The 27,157-nt window shown below is 36.8% G+C and overlaps 1 protein-coding gene across 1 annotated transcript in view; it reads right to left on the minus strand.

Moving 5' to 3' along the window:
• The window catches only part of CNTNAP2 (contactin associated protein 2), a 1,138,684-nt gene that overhangs the window by 381,364 nt on the left and 730,163 nt on the right, over positions 1-27,157 (minus strand). The window contains exon 12 of the mRNA XM_084507662.1: positions 13,453-13,559. Coding sequence (XP_084363788.1) covers positions 13,453-13,559 — 107 coding nt within the window. The remainder of the gene's footprint in view (positions 1-13,452; positions 13,560-27,157) is intronic.

Raw genomic sequence — 27,157 nt, forward strand, 5'->3', positions numbered from 1 at the left:
AGAAACAGCTACAGACAGATTGAGAGCTTGTGGTTGAAAAGACCACACCAATAAAGGACATCTTGTAGTCAGGGTACACTACAGGCTGCCCGATCAAGGGAAGCCTGTGAATGAAGCATTCTTGCTTAAAGTACAAGAAGCGTCACTCTCACACTCATCCTGATGGGGGACTTCAACCATGTGGATGTCTGCTGGGAAAACTACACAGCAGGCTGTGAGCAATACCAGAGTTTCCTAGAGTACGTTCAGGATGACTTCGTGGTCCAGGTATTGGGTAAACGAACCAAAGGAGAAGCGTTACTGGACCTGTTTCACATTGATGCAGATGAACTTATTAAAGAGGTTAAGATGGGAGGCAGTCTGGTCTGAAGCAACTATGCCCTGGCTGATGTTTTTGTTCTCAAGGAATATGGGCTTGGAAAAGAGCAAAGTCGAGATGCTGAACTTTAGAAGAGCAATCTTACAACTATTTAAAGAATGAGTGGATGAGATACCCTGGGAAACCATCATTAGGGACAGAGGAACTGATCAGAGCTGGCAACTCTTTAAGGACACTTAGAGGGCAAGAACTCTCCATCCCCATGTATAAGAAATCAAGCAGGGAAGGCAGGAAACCAGCATGGCAAAGCAAGGACCTGCTGGTCAAACTGAGGCATGAGAACAAAATGCACAGGCAGTGGAAGAAAGGACATGTGGTCTGTGAAAAGTACAGGGATGCCATCCAGACATGCAGAGACGGGATAAGGAAAGCCAACGCACTGATGGAACTGTGTTTGGTAAGGGATGCAAAAAAATAACAAGAGGGGATTCTGTAGGTACTTTGGCTGAAAAAGAAAAGCCAAGGAGGCCATGTCCCCTCTGATAAATGAGAAGGGAGAACTGGTAACAGACATGGAGAAGGTTAAGGTACTCAATAGCTTCTTTGACTCAGTCTTCACTGCCAGTCAGGCTTCCCATGTTTCTCAAGTCCCTGAACCTCTGGGCAGGGGTTGGGGAAGTAAAGTCCCTTCCACTGTAAGCAAAGAGCGTGTTCAAGACCACCTGATTAAACTGAACAGGCACAAGCCCGTGGGGCCTGATGACATGCATCCCAGGTCCTGAGGGGAATGGCTGATGGAATTGCCAAGACTCTCTCCATCGTATTTGAAAAGTTCTAGCAGTCAGATGAAGTCCCTGGTGACTGGAAAAAGGGAAACATCACTCCCATTTTACAAAAGGGTAGAAAGGAAAACACAGGGAACTACAGACCAGTGAGCCTCCCCTCTGTGCCTGGGAAAGTCATGGAAGAGATCTTCCTGGAAGAAATGTCTAGGTAGATGCAAGACAAGGAAGTGATCTGGGACAGCTAGCATGGCTTCACCAAGGGCAAATTTTGCCAATCTGGTAGCCTTCTATGAGTGAGCAACTGAATCAGTTGAGAAGGGAAGACCAACCAATGTCATCTACCTGGACTTCTGTAAGGCATTTGACAAGGTCCCACATGACACGCTTATCTCTAAATTGGAGAGAGATGGATTTGAAGGGTGGGCAATTTAGTGCATAAGAAGTTGTCTTGAAGGTCACACCCAGAGAGTGGTAGAGACTGGTGATGAGTGGTGTCCCTCAGGGGTCTGTCCTCAGACCAGTACTGTTTATATCTCTATCAATGAAATAGACAGTGAGATTGAGTACACCCTCAGCAAGTTTTCAAATGACACCAAGCTGAGTGGTGCAGCTGATACAACAGAAGGAAGTGATGCCATCCAAACGGACCTGGACAAACTGGAGAAATGGGCCCATGTGAACCTAATGAGGTTCAACAAGTGAAAGGTGCTGCGCCTGGGTTGGGGCAATTCCAGATAAGAGTACAGATGGAGAAGAACTCATTGAGAGCAGCTCTGCAGAGAAGGACTTGGGGGTTCTGATAGATGAAAAGCTCAACATGAGTCAACAGTGCATGCTTGCAGCCCAGAAAGCCAACTGCATCCAGGGCTGCATCAACAGTGGAGTGGCCAGCAGGTGGAGCGAGGTGATTGTCCCCCTCTGCTCTGCCTTTGTGAAACCCCACTTGGAGTGCTGCATCCAGGTCTGGGGCCCCCAGCACAAGAAGGATGCAGAGCTATTAGAGCAGGTGCAGAGGAGGGCTACGAAGATGATCAGAGGGCTGGAGCACTTCTCCTATTAAGAAAGGATGAGAGAACTGTGAAAGTTCAGCCTAAAGAAGAGAAGGCTCTGGCGTGACCGCATAGTTGCTCTTCAGTACTTAAAATGGGTTTATAAGAAAAATGGGGAGCGACTTTGTGCTCAGATAATGACAGCACAAGGGGAAATTGTTTTAAACTGGAAGAGTGGAGATTTAGATTAGAGGTTAGGAGTAAGTTCTTCACTCAGAGGGTAGTGAGGCACTGGAACTGGTTTCCCAGAGAGGCTGTGGATGCCCCATCCCTGAAGGTGCTCAAGACCAGGCTGGATTAGGTCCTGGGAAATGTGATCTAGTGGGTGGCGTCCCTGCCTATGGCAGGGGGATTGGAACTAGATGATCCTAAAGGTTCTTTCCAACCTGAGCCTGAGAAACCTGAGAAAAAAAAAAAAAAAAAAAAAAGAAAGAAAAAAAAAAAAAAGCATTTTTTTCTATTGCTTTCATGCACAAAACATAACCACATCCGAAGAAAAACACACTTTTTCCCCTGAACAAAAACTACCCATCAAAGAGTCAGCTCAAATATATTCATGACATCTGACATAGTAAGTCTGCTTAGAACCTGGGTTCTACCCTCAGTAGCCCATTCCAGAAGGGGTGCTCAGCTGCTTCTTCTCCACCCCAGGAAGAGCCTGAGGTGGTCTATATCATTTTCCATTTTCAAGGCTATATTCCAGCATGGATGGGTGTCTCCTCTTAAAGCAATCTTCAAAATTCTCAGAGACTTTGAGGTGACTAACCTGAAGTCTTATACCTGAGGGATGACACAGAGTTCATTACCTGCCCTAGAGAATCTGCTGGAGAAAGTACAGCCTTTTCAGAATCCTTATTATCACCTTTTCTTCAGTCAGACAAACTGGAAGAAACAAAGAGATCTTTGGGAGTCTTTTTTTTTCCATTGTACTTCTATGTTCAATATGAATATCTCATATATTCATCCAGCTAGATCACAGAAAACAGCACTATTATGAAGTTGTAACTGGAGGCAGTTAGCATTTTTTGAGAGATCTTCTTCCCTTCCAGTAAAAATCTGGCTGTTTTTAGGAAGAAAAGTAGCAATTCTTAATTTTCTTGAATAGCTGCCTTTTGCAAAATAAGTTTTTGAATTAAAACATTTGTTTGCTAATATTTAGTGTGTTTCCAGTTTGTGAGATAAATGAGGGTCTGATTATACATTGACCAAATCTTTTCATTAAACTTTTAGAATGAAAAGAGATTTTTTGCAAGCTTTCTTCTCATTTTTTCAAATAGCTCTTCTGCTTGTAATGATTTTCATAAGTCTTAAAGCACTTACAAAGAGCATCATTTTTCCTATGGTGCAAATGAGGAAAAAAAAAAAAAGAGAAAACACACAAGTGGGAGAGAGAAATTACTTGCCCCAAAATTAAATCACTGGGAAGCGCTAACACAAAGGACTGAATCTAAATATGCTAATTCTAATTCTGTAGTCCTACCAGATTGATCATGCTGCCTTCTACCTATGGAAAAATGAATAATATAGAATTTATCAAATCATTTTGTCCTAAGAAATGTACACAGAAATGGTACAAAACCTACATAATGTCTGATTATCTGTTGTTATATACTGCCTCTTTAATGGAAAACAAACAAACAAAAAAACAGAATGTATTCTTTTTTGTCTATTTTTAATGCTATATAAAAAAAATATGTATGCGTAGAAATAATAATAAAAAAACCACTACAGATATATCTGAAGAAATTCTCATTACTTCAGCTACAGAGCATCTCTACAATTGACCTTTGCACTAACTTCATTTTCTCACCTGTCTGAAAAAGCCAGAATTATGGAGTGACTTCAAAACATTTTTTTTTTCCTTTTTTTTCTTTCTAACAGCTGTCAATCAGAATTTAATATCAACACCTTTATTATTATTATTATAGTTAAGTTAAAATAAGCAATATACTATACTGTCTTAATGGAGAACTTTAAGAAAAAGCTAATTAATTTTGAAGTCTTTACACGCTGAGTCTTTTTTAGGCTGTGATTAATCCTGGCTTTGATTTTATAGCATACACGAGCTTTTTTAAAGTTATCTATTCTTAATTGCATGTTCTCTCTTAACTGTCCAATGGAAATAATATTTGATTCTACATTCTGAATAACAACAGAGCACAGGTTATAGCTACCTGCAAAAACTTCTCTAATACCTAAACTTTCTCAAATTCAGGCAAGTTGCTTGGTCAGTTTTAAACACATAAACTAGGTCTTTGAACTCAGGGACTGAAAACACTGAATTAGACTCTGATTTCAGACTGTCACTGAGCCCCAAACATATTTCCCTTACATAGTAGTTTCGCTTAAAAATCACAACATTTGACTCTAATTTAAAACTATACATAAGCAGCCTAACTTTATAAAAGCTTTTCTTTTCCCGGTTTTGGAGGCACAGCTCAAAAATACATTGACTTGGGGTTTATGTATTTCACATGAAAGACTGCAATGTGCCCGTGGTGCCAAGAAGGCTATCAGTATTCTTGGTTGCATTAGGCAAAGTATTACTAACAGGTCAAGAGAGTTGATCCTTCCATTGTTTCCCACAGCATCTTCCTGGAAAAAAAAACACTGTCTGTTCATGGCTTGGACAAATGTACAGTTTTCTGAGTGAAGGCTGGGTTGCTGGGCTCAAGGAGTGAACAGAGTTCAATCCAGTTGGTGGCACGTCAACAGTGGCATTCCCAGGGTTCAGTCATGGGGCTAATTTTGTTTAACATTTTTTTCAATGGTCTGGATGAGAGGGTCAAGTCCACCCTCACTAAGTTTGTAGATGATACCCAGTTAAGTAAAACTATTGATCTACTTAAGGGTAGGAAGGGTTTACAAAGGAATCTGGATAGGCTAAATTGATGGGCCAGATCCAATCACATGACATGTGACAAGGCTAAGTGCTAGGTGCTGCACTTGGGTCATAACAAACTCATGCATCAGTATGGGCTTGGGTAAGAGTGGCTAGAAATTTGCCAGCAGAAAAGGACCTGAGGGTGCTGCCAGCTGGACACAAGCCATTAGTGTGCCCAGGTGGCCAAGAAGGCACTAGCCTAGACTGAGTCAGAAATAGTGTGGCCAGCAGGATGAGGGAAGTGACAAGGCTCATCCAGACCCTTGGATGTAGCACTGACAAGACTGCTCCTTGAATATCGTGTTCAGTTTGGAGCCCCTTAGTAAAAGGACATTCAGTTCCTTGAGCATGTGCAGAGAATGGCAACAAAGCTGTTGAAGCAACTAGAAAACGAGGATTATGAAGAGTGACTGAGGCAATTGAGGTTGTTTAGTTTGTAGAGGAGGAGGAGAGGCCTCATCACTGCCCACAACTTCCTTACAGGACGTTGCAATAGGGAGGGTGTCAGTCTCTTTTATTGGGTGAGAAGTGACAGAATGCAAGGAAGTGTTCTTAGGATGTACCATTGGAAGTTTAGATTTGACATTAGCAACAATTTCTTCCCAGAAAGGGTGGTCAAGTATTGGAACAGGCTACCCAGAGAAATGGTGGAATCCCCTTGCCTGGGGGTATTTAAGAGATGTGTGGATGTGGCAATAAGGGAGGTGGTTTAATGGTGGAACTTGATAAGTCAGGTTGATGGCTGGACTTGATGATCTTGAACATCTTCTCCACTGTAAATGATTCTCCAATTCTAAAGCCTAAGATTAAACCAAACAACTTCACCTTCATTTAAGTTTATCTTTTTAAATTAAAAACATATAATTCAATAAGTCTGCATCCCTAGAAGAGCAAGAAAGGCATTATGTTAAATCCCTTGAAAACATGTAATAAATAATAGGAGATGAATCCACACAGACTACTATAAACTATGATATTTCCTTTGAAAAGTGTTATTGGAAAAAGATTAGCTGCTTTAGAAGTTAACATATTGATTATACAACCCTTCTAATAAACTTCTGTGAACAAAATAGTTTCTGTATAAACGAGCTTTGAGAATCTCTATTCTCAATAGCAAAGAGACAGACATGCTAGAAATGATGTTCTGCAGAGCATGTATCAGATTTGAACATTTGATTACTTCAGATACAGAGTGTGAGAAAGGAGAATAAATTGACACCAATCTCACCAGCTGAGAACAATCAGCTGTTGAAAGTGATTTCTTAGAGAATACTAAGAGCAGGAGAGACAAAAGACTCTAAAGATTTCAGAAATACTATCTCCCATTTTCAACTACTGCTCCAAGATTAGCATTGTTCAGATACACATCCACATGCACACACTGCTGAGCCTGAACATAGCATTTACCTCCCTAAATCTACTTTGCTTATCCTAGGTCACAAATTCAGAGTCTCTAAGTATCTCGGATGCAAACAGATGATTTATTTATTTTTTATTATTATTTCCCAGCTAGACAGGACATCCCCTACTGCTTCTTTTCTGAGAAACTTCATCTGTTCTTAAGAAACTGTTGAACCTCCACTGCAGCAGCTCTTTTGGAAATTTTTTTTTTTTTTTTTTTTGTTTTTTTTTTTTTAAATTTACTTCTCCAATAATCAGGGGAGTTCTTAAGAAGCAGGATAGGAACGTCATCTTAATGTAGTTTTCAGTCCAATTTTGTATTCTTGGATATGTTTTCATTTGATTTTTCTTTCTTAAGGCAGAGCTGTAACAGAGAGTTAGATTTTACAAACAGGCCATGGAAACTATTCTGGCCTTAATTTTGAAGGTTGTATATTGTTTAGAAACACATAACTAGTTTCCTAGTTTCTATCAACATCAACCCTTATTGATATCAAACCCAAATCTCTTCCAAAGCCTTTTTCAAAGCTCAAATGAGAAAGATGTAGTCTCCAGCTGGTAGCATTTACTATCAAACGACTGTCTTCTCCACATTTAGTTTACAATTATCCAGAAGTATAATAAAGATATTAAAGTATTTTTCTTCAGTTTAAGTTTTTTGTTTGTTCTTAAACCGAGGTTCTGTTAGTTCTAGCAAGGGTCAATTCTGTAGAAGTTCTAGGGGGAAATTACTAAGGGAAAAAATAAATACCACTTTCATCTTGGCAGATGTTACAAACTTCAGAGTTTGTTTTTTTTTTTTTTGGTCATTAATGACCCTCCACATTTGGATTAGTGGATTATTTTGCTGTGTTCTGGAGGCACTTCAGTTGCATATACCTTCTCTCCTGATAGTGCATTTATGTGTTGTTCATGATTATAAAACTTGACTCATGAGATCATAAGCAACCTTACTATTAGTGGATGGTCTGTCCTATCTCACTCAGATCAAATTGAACAAGTTCAGTAAGTGTTGCTTGTTATTAATTGCAGCAGTTGATTTTCTTTGAAAGATTTTTCTGTTGTTTCGCAGATTTTTCTCTTCCCTCCATTAAATGTTTCTGTAATTAGTGAATTGTAAAGAGAACTCTCATTATTGATCACATAATGCATTAATCTGTCTGTGAAACTGCAAGCCCATTGCCATTTCTTAAAAAATAAAATAAAATAAAATAAAAAATTTAGTTCTCTAACAAATCTGTTAGTTACTTTTTATGATCTCAATTTTATTCTCAGAACTCGCCCAGTTTTTACTGGGGTGGAAAGTCATACTTGTTCGTGATGACTATGCATCTGTACTTTTATTTATTTTTTTTTTTCCTGAAGATTCAAAATGCATATCTTTGACGAATTATGTATTTGCTCTTTTTGCTATGGACTACTTCCCAAAATGCTCTAGAGAAATAAAAACAAACTCTATAATGACATCTTTTCTTCTCTAGACTCTGAATGTAAAAAGTCAAATGCTTCAGTTGTTTCCTCCTTTCTGGAAATACAAGAAAATCATTTATAGCCAAGTAATCAACAGAAGTCTTGCTGTAAGTCCAATCATTACAGCTTATGCAGATTATATTTGGTTTTCTGATTACTGATTTTAGAAAGAATTAAGAATCAAAATTATCACTGCCTCTACAATGTGTGTTAGTATAGAAGTTTCTTGCTCAAGTTTTACTTCTAGATACTAACACACTACTTATTAATGAAGAATTTCATTTTAGGGAGAAAGTGAGTATTCCTAGGAAAACAAATAATCAATGCTCATTAGACTTTCAGTTACACCTAATGTATTAATCTAAAGGGAAGATCAGTGCTTTACTCCCTAGTAAACTCTGGAATACATTCCGAAATATATGGTAACATTCATGACAAGCTATGAGGAGACAGAGCCAGGGAATGCAGGGGTCAGGATCTGTTATGTTGAAACTAGGACAAAAAAAAAAAAAAACAAAACAAAAAAAAACAAACAACTCACCACATTGTTACAAATACTCATTCTGGAAAACAAAAAACCAAACAAACAAACAACAACAAAAACAAACAAACAAAACAAAACAAATCCCCACAACCTTGCAGCAGAATTCTACTCTAAAAATATAAAAATTTGTATATGTTCTCAATAGAGTTGTACTCTCTGTATTCCGGTGTAATTTCTCTGCCTCTAGTGATGTGATTATCTAAGACTAAATATCACCTATTGCTTTTACAGGTCTAACAGATAACTGATGGCAAGCTTGAGGTTAGTGCCCCCAGTGGAATAACTGAAGATTTATAAGCAAACCCTTTCCCATGAGATATTCTCAAAGGAAAGGTGGACATACACAAGTAAAAATAAGGGCATTTTTTTGTTTGAAAGTGAAATTTAGAAAGAATATAGCTTGTCTCATATGAGTAAATATGAACATAATTAAGATTAATCCTTTGAGAACAAACTGGACTTTGCTATTGGAAATAATTAGGAGAAGACAAATATAGTTAAATTATTTTTATAGGTTCTGCTAGATTTTTCCTAAATCCTTTATTGTGTTTCTTTCATATGTAGAGTTAAGTGAAAACATGCTGCACATTAAAAATCTGAGAGAAAGAAGTTTGAATAATTACTATTTGTGCTGATATGCATTTGTAAATTTATACCATTTTGTTTTAAGAAAGCACCTTAGAGCCTAAAGCTGTATGTATAGTTTGTGCAAGGTGCAGCAGAGTGATGTTATCTGAACAACACAATGGAGATGAGAAGCAATGAAGAAAATAAGCTCCTATTCTCAATGGCTCCAGGAACCACTTACCAATAGACTATTGAAAAACGTGTCTCTAAGAAATGTGCATGGCAGGGCAGCCTTCAGTAGGCTATAAAGGTTAGTCAGAGATTAAAATTTAGCTCATACAATAAAGCTGATAAGGATTATGCTTAATGTTAATTATAACCTTAATAATTTTTAAAACAATTTTAAACCCTTTAACACCTGTAAATAATGATTTTTAAGTATTAAAAAAATCTCAAAAAATTTAATGCTTAAGTATTAATTTACCTTTCTGTTTTATCTAATGATAAAGTTGGTTTTATAGCTTGGTATTTGCAAGGCCACAGTATTCCCCTGGGTACTGAGAATGTTATGAAAAAACCAATATGGCAGATTTCTAGGGTGTTTCCTATGCAATGAAATACACAACTTTCCAATATTATTGGTTAATTCACCATTAAGCTTTTGGGACTCTACAGGGTCTGGCTGGGATGGAGTTTACTTTCCATGCAGCAGCCCATACAATGCTGTGCTCTGCACTTGTAGCTAGAACAGCACTGTAATCACACCAGTTTTGTGTCTACTGCTGAGCAGTGCTGGCACAGCACCAGGACTCCCTCCAAACCCCACACAGTCAGGAGGCCGGGGGTGAGCAAGAGACAGGGAGGGACCATCACCAGGGCAGCTGACCTAAACCGATCAAAGGGATATTCCATACCATATGATGTCACACTGAGCAATAAAAGGTGGGAAAGGGGAAGGAGAAGGAGGGTCTCCTGTTATGAAGATATCTGCCCTCCCAAACAACTGCTGCACATATTGAGGCCCTGCTTCCCAGGACACGGAAGAACATTGCTTGTTGATGGGAAGTAGAGATTTTTTTTCTTCCTTCTGCTTCTCTGTGGTCTTTGTTTGATTTTATCTTTTCCTCTTTAATTAAATTATCCTTATCTCAACCCATACGCCTCCCCTCAAAATTGTTAATTTCAAATAAATCTGAAATAACTATTTCTGTTTTGTAGTTTACACTGTTCTCATCTCCAGAATACATACTTCACCTCTCTGAACTAACTATTGTTTTCACTATCATGCTATAAATATATTATGACCAGACCTACGTGAAACAAGGCCATTTTGATTCACAAGGGTTTCATGCAAACATTTTTCTCTGTTTCACTTCAAGGACATCATCTCTTGATTTTGTCTGAGTTTCAACTTCAAAAGAAACCTAACACACTAGTCTGAAATTCAGTCAAGGCTGTAAAGCTTTGCCTTGTTTCAGGTCAAAAGCTTAGGAAAGTGTTGAAATTCCCTGACCAAAGCAAAATTCACTGACAAAAGCCTTCGGTAACACAGAACTTGTTCCTTTAAGTTCAGCAAAACTCAAACTCATGAAAATCATAAGTTACAGAGCTAAGATACACACTAGTATAGCCTTGACTCTAGCCTCTTTAAGAAATGCCCTGTTACATCACCAGCACAAACATTGTAAACACTGAGAAAAACATTTTACAGTAGAACACAAAACCACTTGCTTTGTAACAATCTTATATTTAAGATAAATGATACTGAAAGTGCCTGTACTTAAACAATTTTCTTCTCCATAGAATCACAACATCTGCTAAACTTTATAGCCTTTTCATACAACTCATAATCCTGTTTAAAATTGCTTCCAGTTATTTTTATATTACACCAGTTATCATTCCAACTTTGTTCCTCCTCCAGCATCTCTTTTGTACTATTGTCACAAACATCAGAAATTTCATAAGGAGCTGAAAGGTAGCACACCAAGCATGTTCAAGCACATATTCACACTGCAGAAGTAGGAAAGGACAGATGGGGTCAGTATCACTGCAGCAGAGTTGAAGCCCCATACCTTAGGACAGGATAACCACAACCTTTAGCAAGTTTCAATAGATCCCCTCTTTATTTGCAGAGATAATTAATACTGTAAACAGAGTTGTAACATCTTGTAAATCCTGGTAAGTATTGCCTGCTCAGTAAAGGCAGAGGTAAGGTTATCTCAGCTTATACCTCAACACTAATTTTTGATTTTCACCGATTTTGGAACCATTCAATTCCAGACTCCAGAACAGCACAAGACCTCACACATTCTCACAGAACATCCACTGAGTAAATAACTTTCTGCTCAACATTTTTTTAAATAGTAAAAAAAAAAAAAAAAAAAAAAAAAAAGACTTCTAAAATGGTAGCACTGATAAAAACTTCTCTTTTTTAAGATAAAAATTAATCAAAACAAAAGCTTAGACATCTATGTTAGAAAGTTCATCTGAATTAAAATGTAAATTTCTAAACAATATTTCTAAACATCTCTAAATGACCTGGACACCGTAATCCCATATACTTATCCTATATCACATAACTCATCCTATAGTTAAAAACAGAACAGTAGACTCCAAATCCCCCTTTCAATACTGCAGTCCAGCAGTGCCTTTTACTTGCCTTATTGCATTGTTCATCCATAACAGGCAGGTGAAAATCCTGTTAAGAGAACTGTTTACACATCATTGGTTTATTAGTCCTTTCCTTTTTAGTGACTGATTTAAGAAAAGTTACGTCACCTATGTGTCCTTGTTGCTTCTCTTTGGGACTCAAGAAGGAAAGATAGACTATGTTAGATTATATCTTAAGTCATCTACACACTCACAAAGGAGTGAAGAGACAATGGCAGAAGGAAGAGCCCAAATAATACCTTGCCAGTCTATTCACGGTCCAGGCATCAGTAACTGGGGAGACTGGGACCCAGGAACAGCTACTAGGCAGACTGTCTGAGCCAAGCCACTGATCAGCCAAAAAAGGGAAAGGGATAAGGACACTGGTGCAGTATTTCTGTAAATGTTTTGCATATTATCTGTGCAGCCAGCCATGCACTTGCATGTGCATGATGTGCCTGCTGGGAATGCATGCAGCTGCAGGAATCTTGCCTCTGTCAGGCTTTTGGATCCTGCACAACACATTTTCCTCTGACAAATTATACATATTTTCTGAGGCTTGCTAGATAAAATGTACTTAATTAACTGAGCTTCCATCCCTGCATTTCTCCAGTTAAACACCTTCATAGCATATCATATGGACAGGAAGCATATTTTTCCAGGTGTCTATACTAGAGCAGAAAAAGTTCTAAAAATATTATTCTTTAAAAAAAAAATTACTTTTCCTTTGTTTCACCAAAATCCTACTTCATTCTAAATTCTGTGTCTCCTTTCTTAAGAGAAGAGGTAAGCACTGCTATGCACACCCACTCGGTGGAAAAAGGGCTGCCCATGAAATTTCTTACACACACATTGGTGCTTCATATATTTCCCATTAATAAACACTCATTTGCCACTTAACTCTCAGTTTTACTAGCATGGTAGCCATACCATGAAGGACTTGATTAATACATATGTATATTCAGACTATGAATTGTCACCATTTTTCTCATTGTCATTTTGATTATGAATTCAATAATACTGCAATTGCATTTGTAACATTTTATATAGTTGTAATTAGATTATATTAATTTATATCTACATAAAACCCAACTTCAAATTTAACTTTTCAACTGTTCAATCTTTATTATCTCCTCAATATTAAGAGACAGTTTGCTAAAGAAAAAGAGGAAAAAAGGAAGGACTTGATATATTTTCTGCATTTTCCAGATATTTTAAAAATACACTTTGTAGATAAAAACCCTGTTTTTAGTGTATGATGGAAGGAACAGAAGACACATGGGAGGCTCTGCATACACACTTCAGAATCTGTAAAAAGAGCAGCTGTATATTTTTGTCATTTTTCTTTGCTTTAATATTGAAGGATAGGTGGAGCTCATAGGAAATATTTTTATTTGTAAGACAAAAGAATAATTTAAATATAGAATGGTCACAAATCAGTATGTAAACAAAGCCTCAGGATTAGCAACCTGAACCAATATTTCTCTAGCAGTGGTCAGCAGCTCTCCCCAAAAGCTGAGGGCACATTCACTGTGTCCATTTCAAAGTGTAGAGTGCAATCACTGACAATGTACTTGGTCAATGTGCTTTGGATCCTTGCGTGATACAGAAAAATACTATATAAATACAGCCCTACATAGAAAAGGCAGAGCCTGCTTAAATCAACTTTTTCTTAAAAAGGTTGAGAATCTTTAGCAAGCAGATAAGATGACAAACTTTATATCTCAAAAGACACCAGGGTCTTCCATACTCAATTATGATTTTGAAATTGCAAGACGGCTTACAGTTATGACAAGTGGCGCCACTGTATCCAGTTCCATCGCAAGTGCACTTGAAGCTGTCCCATGTCTGGGTGCATTTGCCACCATGTTCACAGTGATTGGGCACGCACCTGTCAGGATGAGATGCAAAGATAGAGAGAAAACTAAATGAGTGTCAAGATTTACATGCAGCTAAATTCAGAGCTGCCCAAGCAGTATATCATGTCCTTGCTTAGCAATTAATCCTTGTTATTTCTTTCAGAGTAATATAATTTGTATCCAAAAACAAAGTTGCACAATTAATTATCAGGCTCTGATGAAGCCCCTTTACAAACAGGAAAAAAAGGGGGAATAAAAGTGGAGTGTTTTCACTTAATAAATTAGGGTTCTAAACTAAGTATGACTGGTACTTAGCTGTCAAAAACAAAAAGAATATCACAAGCCACGCTGCTTTCTGCTATGCAGGTGGTGTCATGCCTCATGGACTCCAGTCCTGTGACTGAAAGTAAAAGAAAGAATGCCAGTGAGTTGCTATTTATCCTTCTGTTGTCAGCAATGGGATAAAGTGAAGGCAGATTGCTGGCTAGGACGGAAATTACTAATGTTGCATTATTAAAACAAACAAGGTGGTATAGGGTGCATTATAAAAAATTCAATAGGTTTTTCTTTATAGGGATTTGTGGCAAACGTTGCTGTTTTATCCTACCCATCTGTTTTTCTTCTCCAGCTATGCTGTTGCTGGGGAGTGGGAGGAATGCAGAAGAAGTGGGATGCCAGATATTCTATGGCATAGCAGAACATATATTTATCTTTTCAAATATTATCTAAATGTGATTTCAGAGACATGAGCTTGACCTCAGATAGTTAAAAAAAAAAAAAAAAAAAGGAGTTACCATGTATTTTCACCTTTGAAACAATTAAATCTCTTTTCTTTGAGACATCTGTGCAATATAATTTCAAAGACTTTTTCTCCTTTATTAAATTGGCTAGAGTCAGACTCGGTATAGGTTCTGCATTTTTTAAAAATCAAGAAATTAAGGAGTTTTGCTTTCATGTTGAGTTAGCCAAATCTATTTTATGAACTGTATTTTTCATTAAAACATTGGAAATAAAAGTTAGGAAACTGCTCATTAGACAAACAAAAAAAAGTTTCAGAAATGCATTACAAATTAAGGATGTTTGTCTTTAGGATCTGCAGTTCATCATATTCATCATGTTAACAACACATTATTAAATAACATCCAAGGACAGCTTTTCCTTTCTTACGTAGCAATTTAAGGAGACTCAAAGTATCTAGTGCACGCTCTGTAAGCTTAGAGTTTCCTGTCTCCTCAAGTTCCACTTGATAGCATTGATATGCAGGACAGCTACCAAAAAGAACCTACATGACAATATGCATTTGAGACTTGGATGTTCTGTATTCATCCTTATAAAGGATTGTTGGCTTTATGCATGCCAGAAGTACTTCAGAACACACACCACCATGGCTTATGTCCTATATCAGCCTGTGGTATTCAAGGCTAGCCATTTATTCTTTTTCAAAAAAAAAAATCAGAATCTACTAGTTTTGTTAAAAAATAGCACTTAAAGAAATGCTCATCTGAAGTAAGAAACAAAGCAATTTAAAATTTTGCTTTCATATTAAAATACAGTAAACCTACCTGAGACAGTTATCACAGTTCAATAAATTATGTTTTCTACAAGGTTTAAGTGAATTCATTTAGTTTTGTAACTGTGGTAGTCTAAATGCACAGACAGAGTTGATTACTGTAATTCAGCTAGTAAGTGATAGCTTCAAGTTGTGCTCTCAACACTACAGAACAGCAGCACATAATGGCACATTTCTAAACATCCAAATCACTAAACATTTCCATGAATTCATAGCTGGTGGGTACATGAGTAGGGAAAACAGAGACCAGTGACACTTCAAAAATAATCTTATTGAACTTTTATTGAAAGATATAAACAACTAGAAAAGTTCCTAAATTTGAATATAGTTTCTTGATTTTTTCCAGTCTTTCAAAATAACTGCTTTCAATCTATTTTCTTCTTCATTTACATTTTTAACACATTACTTCAAAAGTTATTTTTTTTCCAATGACCATACTAAACATTTTTCTATGTGAATTTGGCCAGCTATTTATACAAAATCTCACATATAATGCCAGTGAACTGTTTCACTTTTTAGTGCTATATAACTTACATTTATTGTAGCATAGCTAGTAAAAATACTCCATTATTGACTACAGCAGTGAGGTAAATGAATTAATATAGTGATATATGAAAAAGATATTTCTCTATCATTCAGTGGAGCATATCAGAACATAAAAACAGATCTTCAGCAAACTTCCCAATGCTAATTTTATACTTCCTCTATGATGGTTGAACTAGCCTCATCTGTATCCATTTATTTATTTATTATTTTTATTTGCTTTTCCCATAAACTAAACATAATGTAGTTAAAAATAAAAAAAGTGATATAATATCAGTGCTACCTAACTGTAACTTTGAATGATTTCCTTAACCCCCAATTTTCTGCTAGCTTGTTTTATCAGACAGAACTATAAAATTTCTTTTCTATTAAGTACATTAACAAACTGACATATTGTGATCTGCCACCTATCTGTCCTTCCCCATTGTAGTGGAGTTAGTGGAAGAAATTTTAGGGAACCAGAACATAAAACCTACAAAAAATGTAAGAAAAAAGAAATTTGTATTTAAAAAAGAAAATTATTTGAGTATATTTATTCATGTAGTATATTTACCTTTTGCTTTTCAGCATATACTCTGAAAAACTAATCCAAGCCATATGTACAGTTCATTAATATAAAAAAATATATTTCTAGACAATTCCATTCTTTCTTTTAGGAATAAGGCTATGCTTACATGAAAAATTTACTTCAAAACCACACTTCTGTCCTTAACCAGGCTCTGAAGTTAGAAGCAAGCACAGCACAGAGAACTTGAAATTCCTAGTCAATGGGTTCTGTCGCTTCCTAGTATGGACAACTGTATTTTAAGTACTGACACTTATAAAGCCTTACCAACTACATTTTGAGAACTTTCTTGCTCTCAGGGTCCTTCTGGAAGGCAGGTCTAGAATTTCTTTCTTTCACGCATGGTATAATTTTACTTAATTTCCATCCAAAAATCTGTCCATAAAGAATATACAGATGCTATTTTGTTTGTGATGGGATTTATTTATTTATTGGTAACATTGGCCTGTCTTAAAAAGCTTTTATTCCTCTTTGAGATGTACTATTGATGACTTAGTGTAGAGAGCAATAGTTCATTCAGTCCATACTTTTATGAAGACAAGTCTCCTGTTGGAAAATAGATTTTCTAGTTATCTTCTTTGTAGTCACCCCCTCCCCTGCACTTGTGATCATATTGGTATTCTGGAGGTCTTACCAATGTTTTGTGGTTTCAGTGTTGATTAATATTTTCATATCTCTGTTGAAAATACTTTGCTTGAGATACAGCATTTTCCTGAATACATCAAAATGGTGGCATAAATTCACCCTAAGATTGCTCAGTATAGTAACTCTCTTCAGTACGTTCCCATCCTTCTCTTCACAGTCATCTCCAACCAACAAACTCCAGCTTTACACAGAGATTCTTGTTATCATTCTCAACAGCATTATTCTGCACTATTAACTTTCATGGTGCCATCCAAATCTTTGGTTATTTTTCTAGGCTGAATCTGTATCATCAGCAAATTTCAATAGTATATTCCTAATTTTGAGCAAAGGTCAAAGCATTAAACAGGATCCCCTCTGGCACTGATCTCTGAGCAACTCTAATCTCTCAGCCAGCTGCTAACTCTTCAGTATAACCCATAAGGCAATTCCATTTGCCAGCTCACAACTCACTTTGCAATTCCTCATTCAAACCTCATCTTCCTTGGTTCACGTAATAATTTTCATCATTATAGCGTATCAAATATTTTATTGGCATTTGACACACTGGATCTATTGTGTTTTTCCTGTCTGAGAAAGAAGTACTGCACTTCATCAGAAGAGAATATCAGGTTAATCCTGAACAATAAACTGTTGATAGACGTGTGCTGCATTTTACTTCACTTTTTATTTATTTACTTCTAGGTATTTAATTATTCTTTCCTTCATTTCTTCAAAAGCTTAAAGTCAGATTTATAGCTATATAGTGATTTGGATCTCTTTCCATTTTTTAAATGTCACAAGGTTAACTGTCACCTAATAATATAAAAACAAGCTTCTCCCCACCCGCTACCCTCCCAGGCTGTAATACAACATGTCAAAATTATGAAACAGATATTTATTATCTAATTAGGTTTTGTGCATTCTTGGTGCCTACTTACTCTGATATTCTAATTACTATTCCTTCATTTCTGTTATTTGATTCACTAGCACCTCAGTAATAACCAGTATAAATTGTTACCTTCCTTTATGCTGCAGTAGGAAACAAATTTAAACCTACAGATGGCAACTCTGACCTTCCAAGCAGGACAGGGAAAACTATGTTACACTTTTCTTCTGTCTGTCCATATATACTTTCCACAAGAAATGCAAATGGTATGTCTGTGTCCTGAAGCTTTTGCATTTTCTCAGAGATGCTATATACAAATATCTAGTACACCACTTAGCTCCTCAACCATAAGAAGAAAAACTGGGAACAAGATGCTCATGTAGTTTGTAAACACCATTTTACCCCAAAATAAATCCAAACGTTTTTTGGTGCAACCAAGAACAAATACTGGGACTGAAGAACCATCGCAAACCTTACTATTCTTCACATGTAGATGTTTCCTTCCCCCATTAACCCCCCTTCCCTTGGTTTCCTTTCCTGTTTCCCCTTCCTAGAAACTCTAAGATAAGTGCAGAATACGTACAGCTTGTGCATATACATAAATTAAATGTAAACACATTCTTTCTATAAAGTAGGAACAACCAAAACAAGAAATACCACCGAGACAAAACGTTCAACTGCCAAGTTACTCCTCTACCTGAGAGGAGGAAAGGAAGGAGTTCTCAACACAGCGGCAATATCTGGTACATATTGCCTACTACAGTACTGAAAAAAGCTACAAAAATGCAGTGATAATGACAGCATAAGAACTTCCGTAGTGGAGGACAAAATGTTAGAAGCTCTTTGCAATTAAAGATAACAAAAGGAAACTGTGTTAAGTTATTCCCAACATGAATTTTAATCTTTTCTTTCTCATCATCAAATCCCTAACTAATCTTGCTCCTGTTCAGACCCCATCTCTCATGTCTGTGTGCCCTTCTCTCTCTCCCACATTGTTTTTGTTACGCTCTTTTGTTCATGCCTCTGCCTCAGAACCAACCAACTCATCAGTATGTTTCAAATAGTCTTACGGTATTTTTCCACTAATTGGCCTTTTTATAGCCTTCAAACAGCTCTTTAAAACCCATATCACCATTTATTGGATAGTTTCTTACCTAGATCCTTCAAAATGCATAATGCTATCCTTGTTGAGCATGATTTTCCATCATTATATGCATTGTATAAACATTCACATCCACACAAAGACTAGAAAAGCGTGTTTAAAATTTAACCCCTTTTTCTTCTACCAGCTTACCTGTCTGCTCAAGAAAACGAGAAAACTGTAAAATATTTCTTGTGATTCTATTACTAGTTAAGTGTTTGTACATTTGCACTAAGTATCTTGTTAACAAGCAATAGAGTACTTTCCACTAGGCACATTACAAGGAGTACTAAACAATAAGATAATCAAATTAAGGACACATTATTATTAGAGTCTTATTGAATCAAGGTCAGACTAAAACTACCTCTTTCAGACAGAGCCTCTGACTTTCAGAGTGCTCTAAATAAAACAAAAATACCTGATCTGACCTTTAGGAATTTATCACTTCCTACAACATAGCAAGCATTCAATGTGACTTTGGGATCTTCAGAAAAAGGATTTGCATCTTATATGCAAGGCAGCACAAAAGGCAGATGGGAGTGACTGTAAAATTCATTCTGGTTCGCAGTAATTCACAAACTAGTTTCATTTGCTACTGTCTTCTAATTGTGCACAGATGCATATAATTAACAATGGCAGAGGTAAACAATCTCTTCTGAACCGAAAAGGACCTATTCTTTTTTGTTATTTAGTGTAATACAAGGATTTCATATTTCTTTGGTGGATATTATCAAATTTGTTCTGACATCAAAACAAAATGCCTGGCAATTTTAAAGACTGTGATTTACAAAGAGCAAATCAATATTAAAATATTCAGTGACATTTGGTTAAGCAAAGTTCCTTTAGGGCATATTACTAGAAAAGGCTGCCAAAGTTTTTCACAGTGTTATCTCCAGACCAATAAGGTGCTATTCTAAGCTGTTTGCATTAAAATGATTAAAGAAGGACTAACATGTAAAGAAAAATTTAGCATTTAACTCATTTGAATTAAAGAATACTCTTAGATTTATGCAGTTTTAGTGCATGTACTATCATATAGATACTTATTCCATTTTTTTTCCCTACTACTTTTAATTTCCAGATCACTTCAGAAATTAACTTCTTAAAATGAAACCATGCTGGTCTGCTTTAGCAATCTCAGGAACTGGATAACCCATATTCCTGCATTGTTGCAGAAAAAAGTCCTGTTCTTGTTATGTGTAACCTAGGATCTAGAATAGTCATGGCCAAATATCTACTTCTGCACAACCCAAACTGTTGCTACCATGGTGGAAGCAAAGCAGGGGAGGGTAAATCTACTGGAGCTACTAACAGAAGAGGTAATTTCCCAGCTGCAGTACCCTTCCTGTCAATTCTTAGCAATTGCTTCATGTTAACAAAAGCAGAACAGCTCTGTGTGGAGCTGTGGCAGGAAAAACAAAACAAAACAAAAAAAAACAAACAAAACAAACAAACAAAACAAACAAAAAAAACACAAACAAACAAACAAAAAAAAGGAAATGGTCTATTGAGCAGCACCTGCTATTCTCTGTCTCCTCTGCTAAAGAGGGAATAAAAGATAAATTGGTCAACAGGTCAGAATAAAAAGAATAAAGTCTTATGAAAGGCCAGTTACTAAATACGATGTATTGAAAACTGGTTTTTATTTAACTTTTTATCTATCTATTTATTTATTTATTTTTACTACCCTGTGAAAATCTTTTCCTGTTTTGTAGCTAGGTTAAGGATTTCTAGGGCATTAGAGAGCAACTGCATACCATTTTATTTATTTATTTATTTATTTATTTATTTATGGACTGGTGTATTTGAATTTCTTATTTAGACAATTTTATAGAAGAAGTCGAAGCTAGTCATTAACCTAAGCCAATATGGCACAATTCTCTTTGGGATAGCAGATACATTAAGCACTCAGAATCCTTAGAATAATCTCTTGTTTTTTACTGATTAGTGTTCTGAAGAAATCTTCAAGCCTTCTTAAGTATTAACGTGATCAAAATTTGACTGGATTTGACTTTGTATTCATGTAACCATCTCTCTTATATGATTTCAAATACATGAGGAAGAACATACAGGACTTGAGAACAAACCATAACACTGACTTTGTGATGTCTTATTGATTATTATTTCTGCACTGTACAGCTTGAATCAAACACTACTCCTGAGATTTTATGACATCAACTTCACTTTATAATCCATATTAAGCATTTGCAGAAAGTTTTTTCTTTAGAAGATGATAATTATCATCAAATCAGAGAATAATAGAATAGCTTGTTTTGGAAGGGACTTTAAAATCACCTACTTCTAACCCCCCTGCCATGGGTCCCTACCCATGTTACCCACTAGATCAGGTGGCCCAGGACCCCTTCCTACCTGGCCTTGATCACCTCCAGGGATGGGGCAACCACAACTTCTCTGGGCAAACTGTTCCAGTGTCTCACCACACTCAGTGGATTCACCATCCCTGGGGGTGTTTAAGGAAAGGTTGGATATGGTGCTTAGGGACATGGTTTAGTGGGTGATATTGGTGGTAGGAGGATGGTTAGACTAGATGATCTGGAGGTCTTTTCCAACTTTAATGATTCTGCAATTATGTGATATTACTGCCAGGAATCTGGCCACTTTCTTCACTTTCATTTACAATCTCAAAGTTTCACTGGAATATTAATTACTTTGGAGATAAAGCTAGGATAATTACTGATGTCTTCACAGGAACTATGTTCTCGTATTAACATGTAGATCATAAATTGTTAATTCTAGTGAATGATTCTAATAACAATATGAACTGAAGAATTTGTCCTGTGAGTGGCACAGAAAATGCTTTCTGCCTAAACACTGAAGGATTTTCCCCTTCAAAACAAAAACACAGTCTTAGCAGTAAAGCAAAACACAAAGTCTATGCAATTAAATGAATATGAAATGGCAGTTAATGTTTCTGTGACATTTACTAATGACAACTGGTATAAATGCCAGGTTCCTTATTAAATCCCTAGCAGAAAATGTAAGTCAAGGACGTTAATTTCTCCTGTCTTTGAGAGACACTCAAATTTTCCTTTATACATTGGTAGAGCAAAAAGAAACCTACTAAGACTTTTAGTTATCCCAATGTACCATAAGGGAACGGCTGAGCATGCTTTTCATGCTGTGCATTCCCATAGACTCCTGGTTCGCTAAACGTTGGTAAGGAAGCATAGATTAAGTTCTCTGAGTCACGAGTTGAAATTTGACTTAGATCTACCATGAATAAATCAGATGTAGATGACATTTACAGATGGTTTATTTATTTCACATGGAATGTTCCCCCTGAGCTGATCCATACACCCACAAAACTCAATGATGAATATAAATCATCCATTAGTGATGAAGTAAAACGCATATTTAGTTGTAACTCTCTTCATGCACATATCTTATCTTCTTAGTTTTCAAGATTTTTGTATCAGAAAAAGGATGTTAATTTATATTTGCCTGGGGTTTATCACAGTGGCTTTTTCCCCCTCTTTTCATTGCAGTTATCAGGCACAACAACAATAATAAGCAGTGACACAGAAATGATCTACACTTCACTATTCTCCAGATCATCATTGAGCATATTTATATCACTTGGTAAAGTCTACAAAATCTGCTTTTTCTCATTTACTGTAATGATTCTGCAATCTACCACAAGCAGCATCATACTCAACTAAAATTTCATGTATAAAACATTAAGCATACAGTTTCAACTGACTTATCCCTCTGTCCTTTGCGTGTGTCCTTAGTGCACAACCATATTTTATTCTTTTATAGAAGCCCTATAACATTTTTATAAATTGCAATATAATGAGTGTTCTACTCTACTTTTAAGACATCAAAAGCAAGGATGCTCCAATGAATTAGAAGCTGTGCTGCAGTGCAGTCATGACTCTGTGATAAATATACAAATACAATGCTCAACTTACAACCTATTATTCAACTCATTTTCAATTTGCTGAAAACAGATATGTACAGTAGATAATAAACAACTAATTCATTACCTAAAACTTGTGCATTGAAGAGTTTTGAAGCCAGAAGGTTAGCTGTTGAAGCAATAAACAGGTGCAAGCACATGCACATCTGTGCATACATGGTCACACACCTGCATTTAATATGCATAAATGTGTACAAACTCTTTTCTCCAAGAATGAAAACAATTTCAAGCTTCTGAAAATGGGCAGTGTGTTCAAGAAAAAAAAAAATCATGTGAAAAGCAAACCTGTTTTTAGGTGAAATAGAAAAATGAGAATACAACTTTTAGTAATGTACTCGACTTTAAAAAATTGTGAGATGGCATGATCCTGGTATGCTTAATTTTCATTACAAATAGCTCATTGCTGGGAAGCTATTATTCTACTTAAATAGCCTTGTGATTGCCCTATAGAAAAATTGATAGACTATAATTTGCTTGTAGTTTAGTGGCTTTTTTTTTTTTTTCCAAGTACTGCAATTTGGGCACTATAGTTCAGGCTCTGTCAGTATTTCAGTTTATTGTAAGCTTTGATTTCTCAAGGGTTTATATTTCATTTATAAAAAATTTACTCCAGAAATTCATCACACAAAGCTTAAGACAGAAAGGAAATAAACAGTAGCATACTGACAGTACTTGTGAAACAGCTCATACAATTGGCTTACTGCTTAGTATTCCAGCAGAGTACGGACAAACTGGTAGACAGTTTTACAGGTTTTATTTTAAACAGAAGAGAAAAAGGAAAAAAGGAAAAGGAAAAGGAAAAGGAAAAGGAAAAGGAAAAGGAAAAGGAAAAGGAAAAGGAAAAGGAAAAGGAAAAGGAAAAGGAAAAGGAAAAGGAAAAGGAAAAGGAAAAGGAAAAGGAAAAGGAAAAAGGAAAAAGGAAAGAGAACGAGAAAAAGGAAAATAAAAGAAAAAGAAAAAGAAAAAGAAAAAGAAAAAGAAAAAGAAAAAGAAAAAGAAAAAGAAAAAGAAAAAGAAAAAGAAAAAGAAAAAGAAAAAGAAAAAGAAAAAGAAAAAGAAAAGGAAAAGGAAAAGGAAAAGGAAAAAGGAAAAATCCCTACACAATATTTCTCTTTAGTTCTCCAGAGAGTTTGGCATGAAATTTTTGACATTTCCTTGAAATAGACTGTTCAGAGGCAAGGGACAGATTTGATTAATATTTCAACTTGAGCAAATGTTGGAAAACATCTTGAAATTCTTGAAATGTTATTTGACATGTTCTAAATTAAGGGCATCCTTTTTCAGTTTAATTTTTTTGATGTTGTTGTTTTAAAATATAAGTTAAAATATACTGTATGGATGACACTCTACCAAGCCAAGTAATAACACCTCTAATAAGTGCCAACTCTCTATTTAATATTGAAAATGTTTTCTGAGGGAGCAATGGGTTGTAGTGGTTGAGCGCTGCAGTATTGAAGAAAATTTTTGAATGTATCTGTGCAGCTTTAATAGCTGAACTGGGAACAACAGGATAACCTGAAAGTCAACAGATATGCTATGGGAACAATCTAATCATGTTGTGCACCAGAAACTTCATCTAGTAGGCAATTATATGAGAGGGAAGAAAAAAAAAAAAGAAGAAGAAGAGAGAGAGGGAGAGGAAAATAAAATGCTTAATTATTAGTTTAAGCACTGTTCAGGGAAAAAAAAAAAAAAATATATATATATATATATATATAAATAAAAATAGATATTGGAATGCTGTTCCATGCAGTACAACAAGGAAACAACTCAGATCCCTAGGACAGGAAAGAGATGAACTCCCACAACCTCAGCTGCCATTCTTCATGTTCTGAATATATGTTTGTGTAGGATTAGAACAGATAGTCAATGCACTAATGTAAATAATATAAATAAGTTTCTCAAAAGTTATTCAGAGGCTGCACCTCAACAATAGATTGAATGAATTTACTTAGCCTTAACTGAAATCTGGGGTATCCTTGGAGAGGGACTATAAGGGGATAGTTCTGCAGAGTAGTACAGAACACTCACTCCATAAAGAAGGAAGGAGTAAAAAGACAAATTTGGGGGATGTCAGATTGAACTAATCTTTGGGACAGATTTTTACTTTTGTAACATTGTTTAAAGCAGAGGAGAATGATAAAACTACAATGTGGGAAGAAGACATCCTCACAAAGGCTACAAAATACTCAAAATAGAAACTTCTGTACAACTATTCAAGAGTACTAAAACTCTGAACAGGACTAACACCAGTTGTACGGTTGTTCATAAGGACCTATGAAATCAATGGTGTGGCTAGTATGACACAGCAGAACCAATTCATTCCCATGTCAGGGAATGACATGGTTCTTGCACACCAGCACTGAAAAAGATCTCATTGTTTCTGTTTTTCTGTTATTTTATTTAACCAAAGGTGTTTTGACTGTTTCAATGCATATTTGTTAAGGCCTTCTGTTTACCTTTTATCTACAGATGTGGTGCCAGCAGTTTTGATAATGAAATACCACAGAGTTAGCCCTGAAAACAAACATTTGTAACTGATTTATTACACTCCTTTATCAGAACAAGTTTGTGCTTTATGTTCAATATTTGCAAGATAAAACATACCCAATTTCAAAGTATCAGTCACCACTTGCACAGGTTATTATAAAGATGTTGTCTTAATTTCTTTACAGATTTTTGGAAGTTATGTTACAACACAAGTAGAATTAAATCACAAACCATCACTGTTACTATTTCAATACAATATTTGGTCATTTGCCTTCCAGTGGAAAGCGAATCCTTCCTCAGTCTTTTGTTTATTATAAAACTAACATTGAAATGGATAACTGTTTTGCTTCCTATACTTAGGCATATAGGCTGTTCATTTCATTAATGGCTTTACTCACATCCACCCTTTCTTTTTATCCTCAAATTCTGCTCTAGCTGGTTCTTTCCCCTTAACTTTAGCTCAGTGAAAATGTGTTCACAGAATCACAGAATTGTAGAGGTTGGAAGGGACCTCGAGAGATCATCAGGTCTAACCCCCCTGCCAAAGCAGTTTCCTTAGAGCAGGCTGCCCAGGTAGGTGTCCAGGTGGTCCTTGAATATCTCCAGAGAAGGAGGCTCCCCAACCTCCCTGGGCAGCCTGTTTCAGTGCTCCATTACCCTCACCATGAAGAAGTTCTTTCACATGTTGGTGCGGAACTTCCTCTGTGCTCCATTATGTAGCCATTACCCCTTGTCCTGTCCCCACAAACCACTGAAAAGAGGTTGGCCAAATCCCTCTGTCTCCCACACTTCAGGTATTTATAAATGTTGATAAAATCCCCTCTCAGTCTTCTCTTCTCAAGGCTGAACAGACCCAGGTCTCTCAGCCTTTCCTCATTGGGAAGATGCCTGTATCATCTTTGAGGCCCTCTGCTGGACTCTTTCCAGGAAATCCCTGGCTTTTTTGTACTGGGGAGCCCAGAACTGGACACAGTACTCCAGGTGAGGCTTGACCAGGGCAGAGTAGAGGGGGAGGATCACCCTCCTTGACCTGCTGGCCACACTCCTTCTAATGCACGCCAGGATCCCATTGGCCCTCTTGGCCACGAGGGCACACTACCTGCTCATGGTCAACCTGTCGCCTACCAGGACCCCCAGGTCCTTCTCCTCATAGCTCCTCTCCAGAAGGTTGCCCCCCTGCCTATATTGATATGTGCAGTTGTTCCTTCCCAGGTGCAGGACTCTACACTTGCTCTTATTAAACCTCATTTGGTTTCTTCCTGCCCATCTCTCCAGCCAGTCCAGGTCTTGCTGAAAGGCAGCACAGCTTTCTGGCATGTCAGCCACTCCTCCCAGCTTTGTGTCATCAGTGTACTTGCTGAGAGCGGACACTATTCCCTCATCAAGTTCGTCGATGAAGATGTTGAACAGGACAAGACTCAGCACTGACCCCTGGGGAACACTGCTAGTCACTGGTCTCCAGCTGGACTCTGCACCTCCAATTACCACCCTCTGAGCTCGGCCAGTCAGCCAGTTCTCAACACACCTTACTGTCCACTCGTCTGTCCCACAGTTTCTCAGAATGTTGATTATCCCTACTGCTTCAGCTCCCTGTTCTACAAGAGATTGCGAAGAAATGTTGAAATGACATTTTCCTGTGGTCTTTTCTTACAGAATGTTGCTGATATCTCAAGCTTTGTGGCACCTTCCTCCTTCATAGAATCATAGGATATTCTATGATTCAAAGAATCATAGGGTAGAACTGGAAGGGACCCACAGGAGTCCAATCCCTGGCTACACACAGGACCACCCCAAAACCAAACCATACGTCTGAGAGTGTTGTCCAAATGCTTCTTGAACTCTGGCAGGCTTGGTGCCATGACTGCTTCACC

This window comes from Aythya ferina (assembly GCF_964211825.1).
Source record: "Aythya ferina genome assembly, chromosome: 2".
NCBI lineage: Eukaryota > Metazoa > Chordata > Aves > Anseriformes > Anatidae > Aythya > Aythya ferina.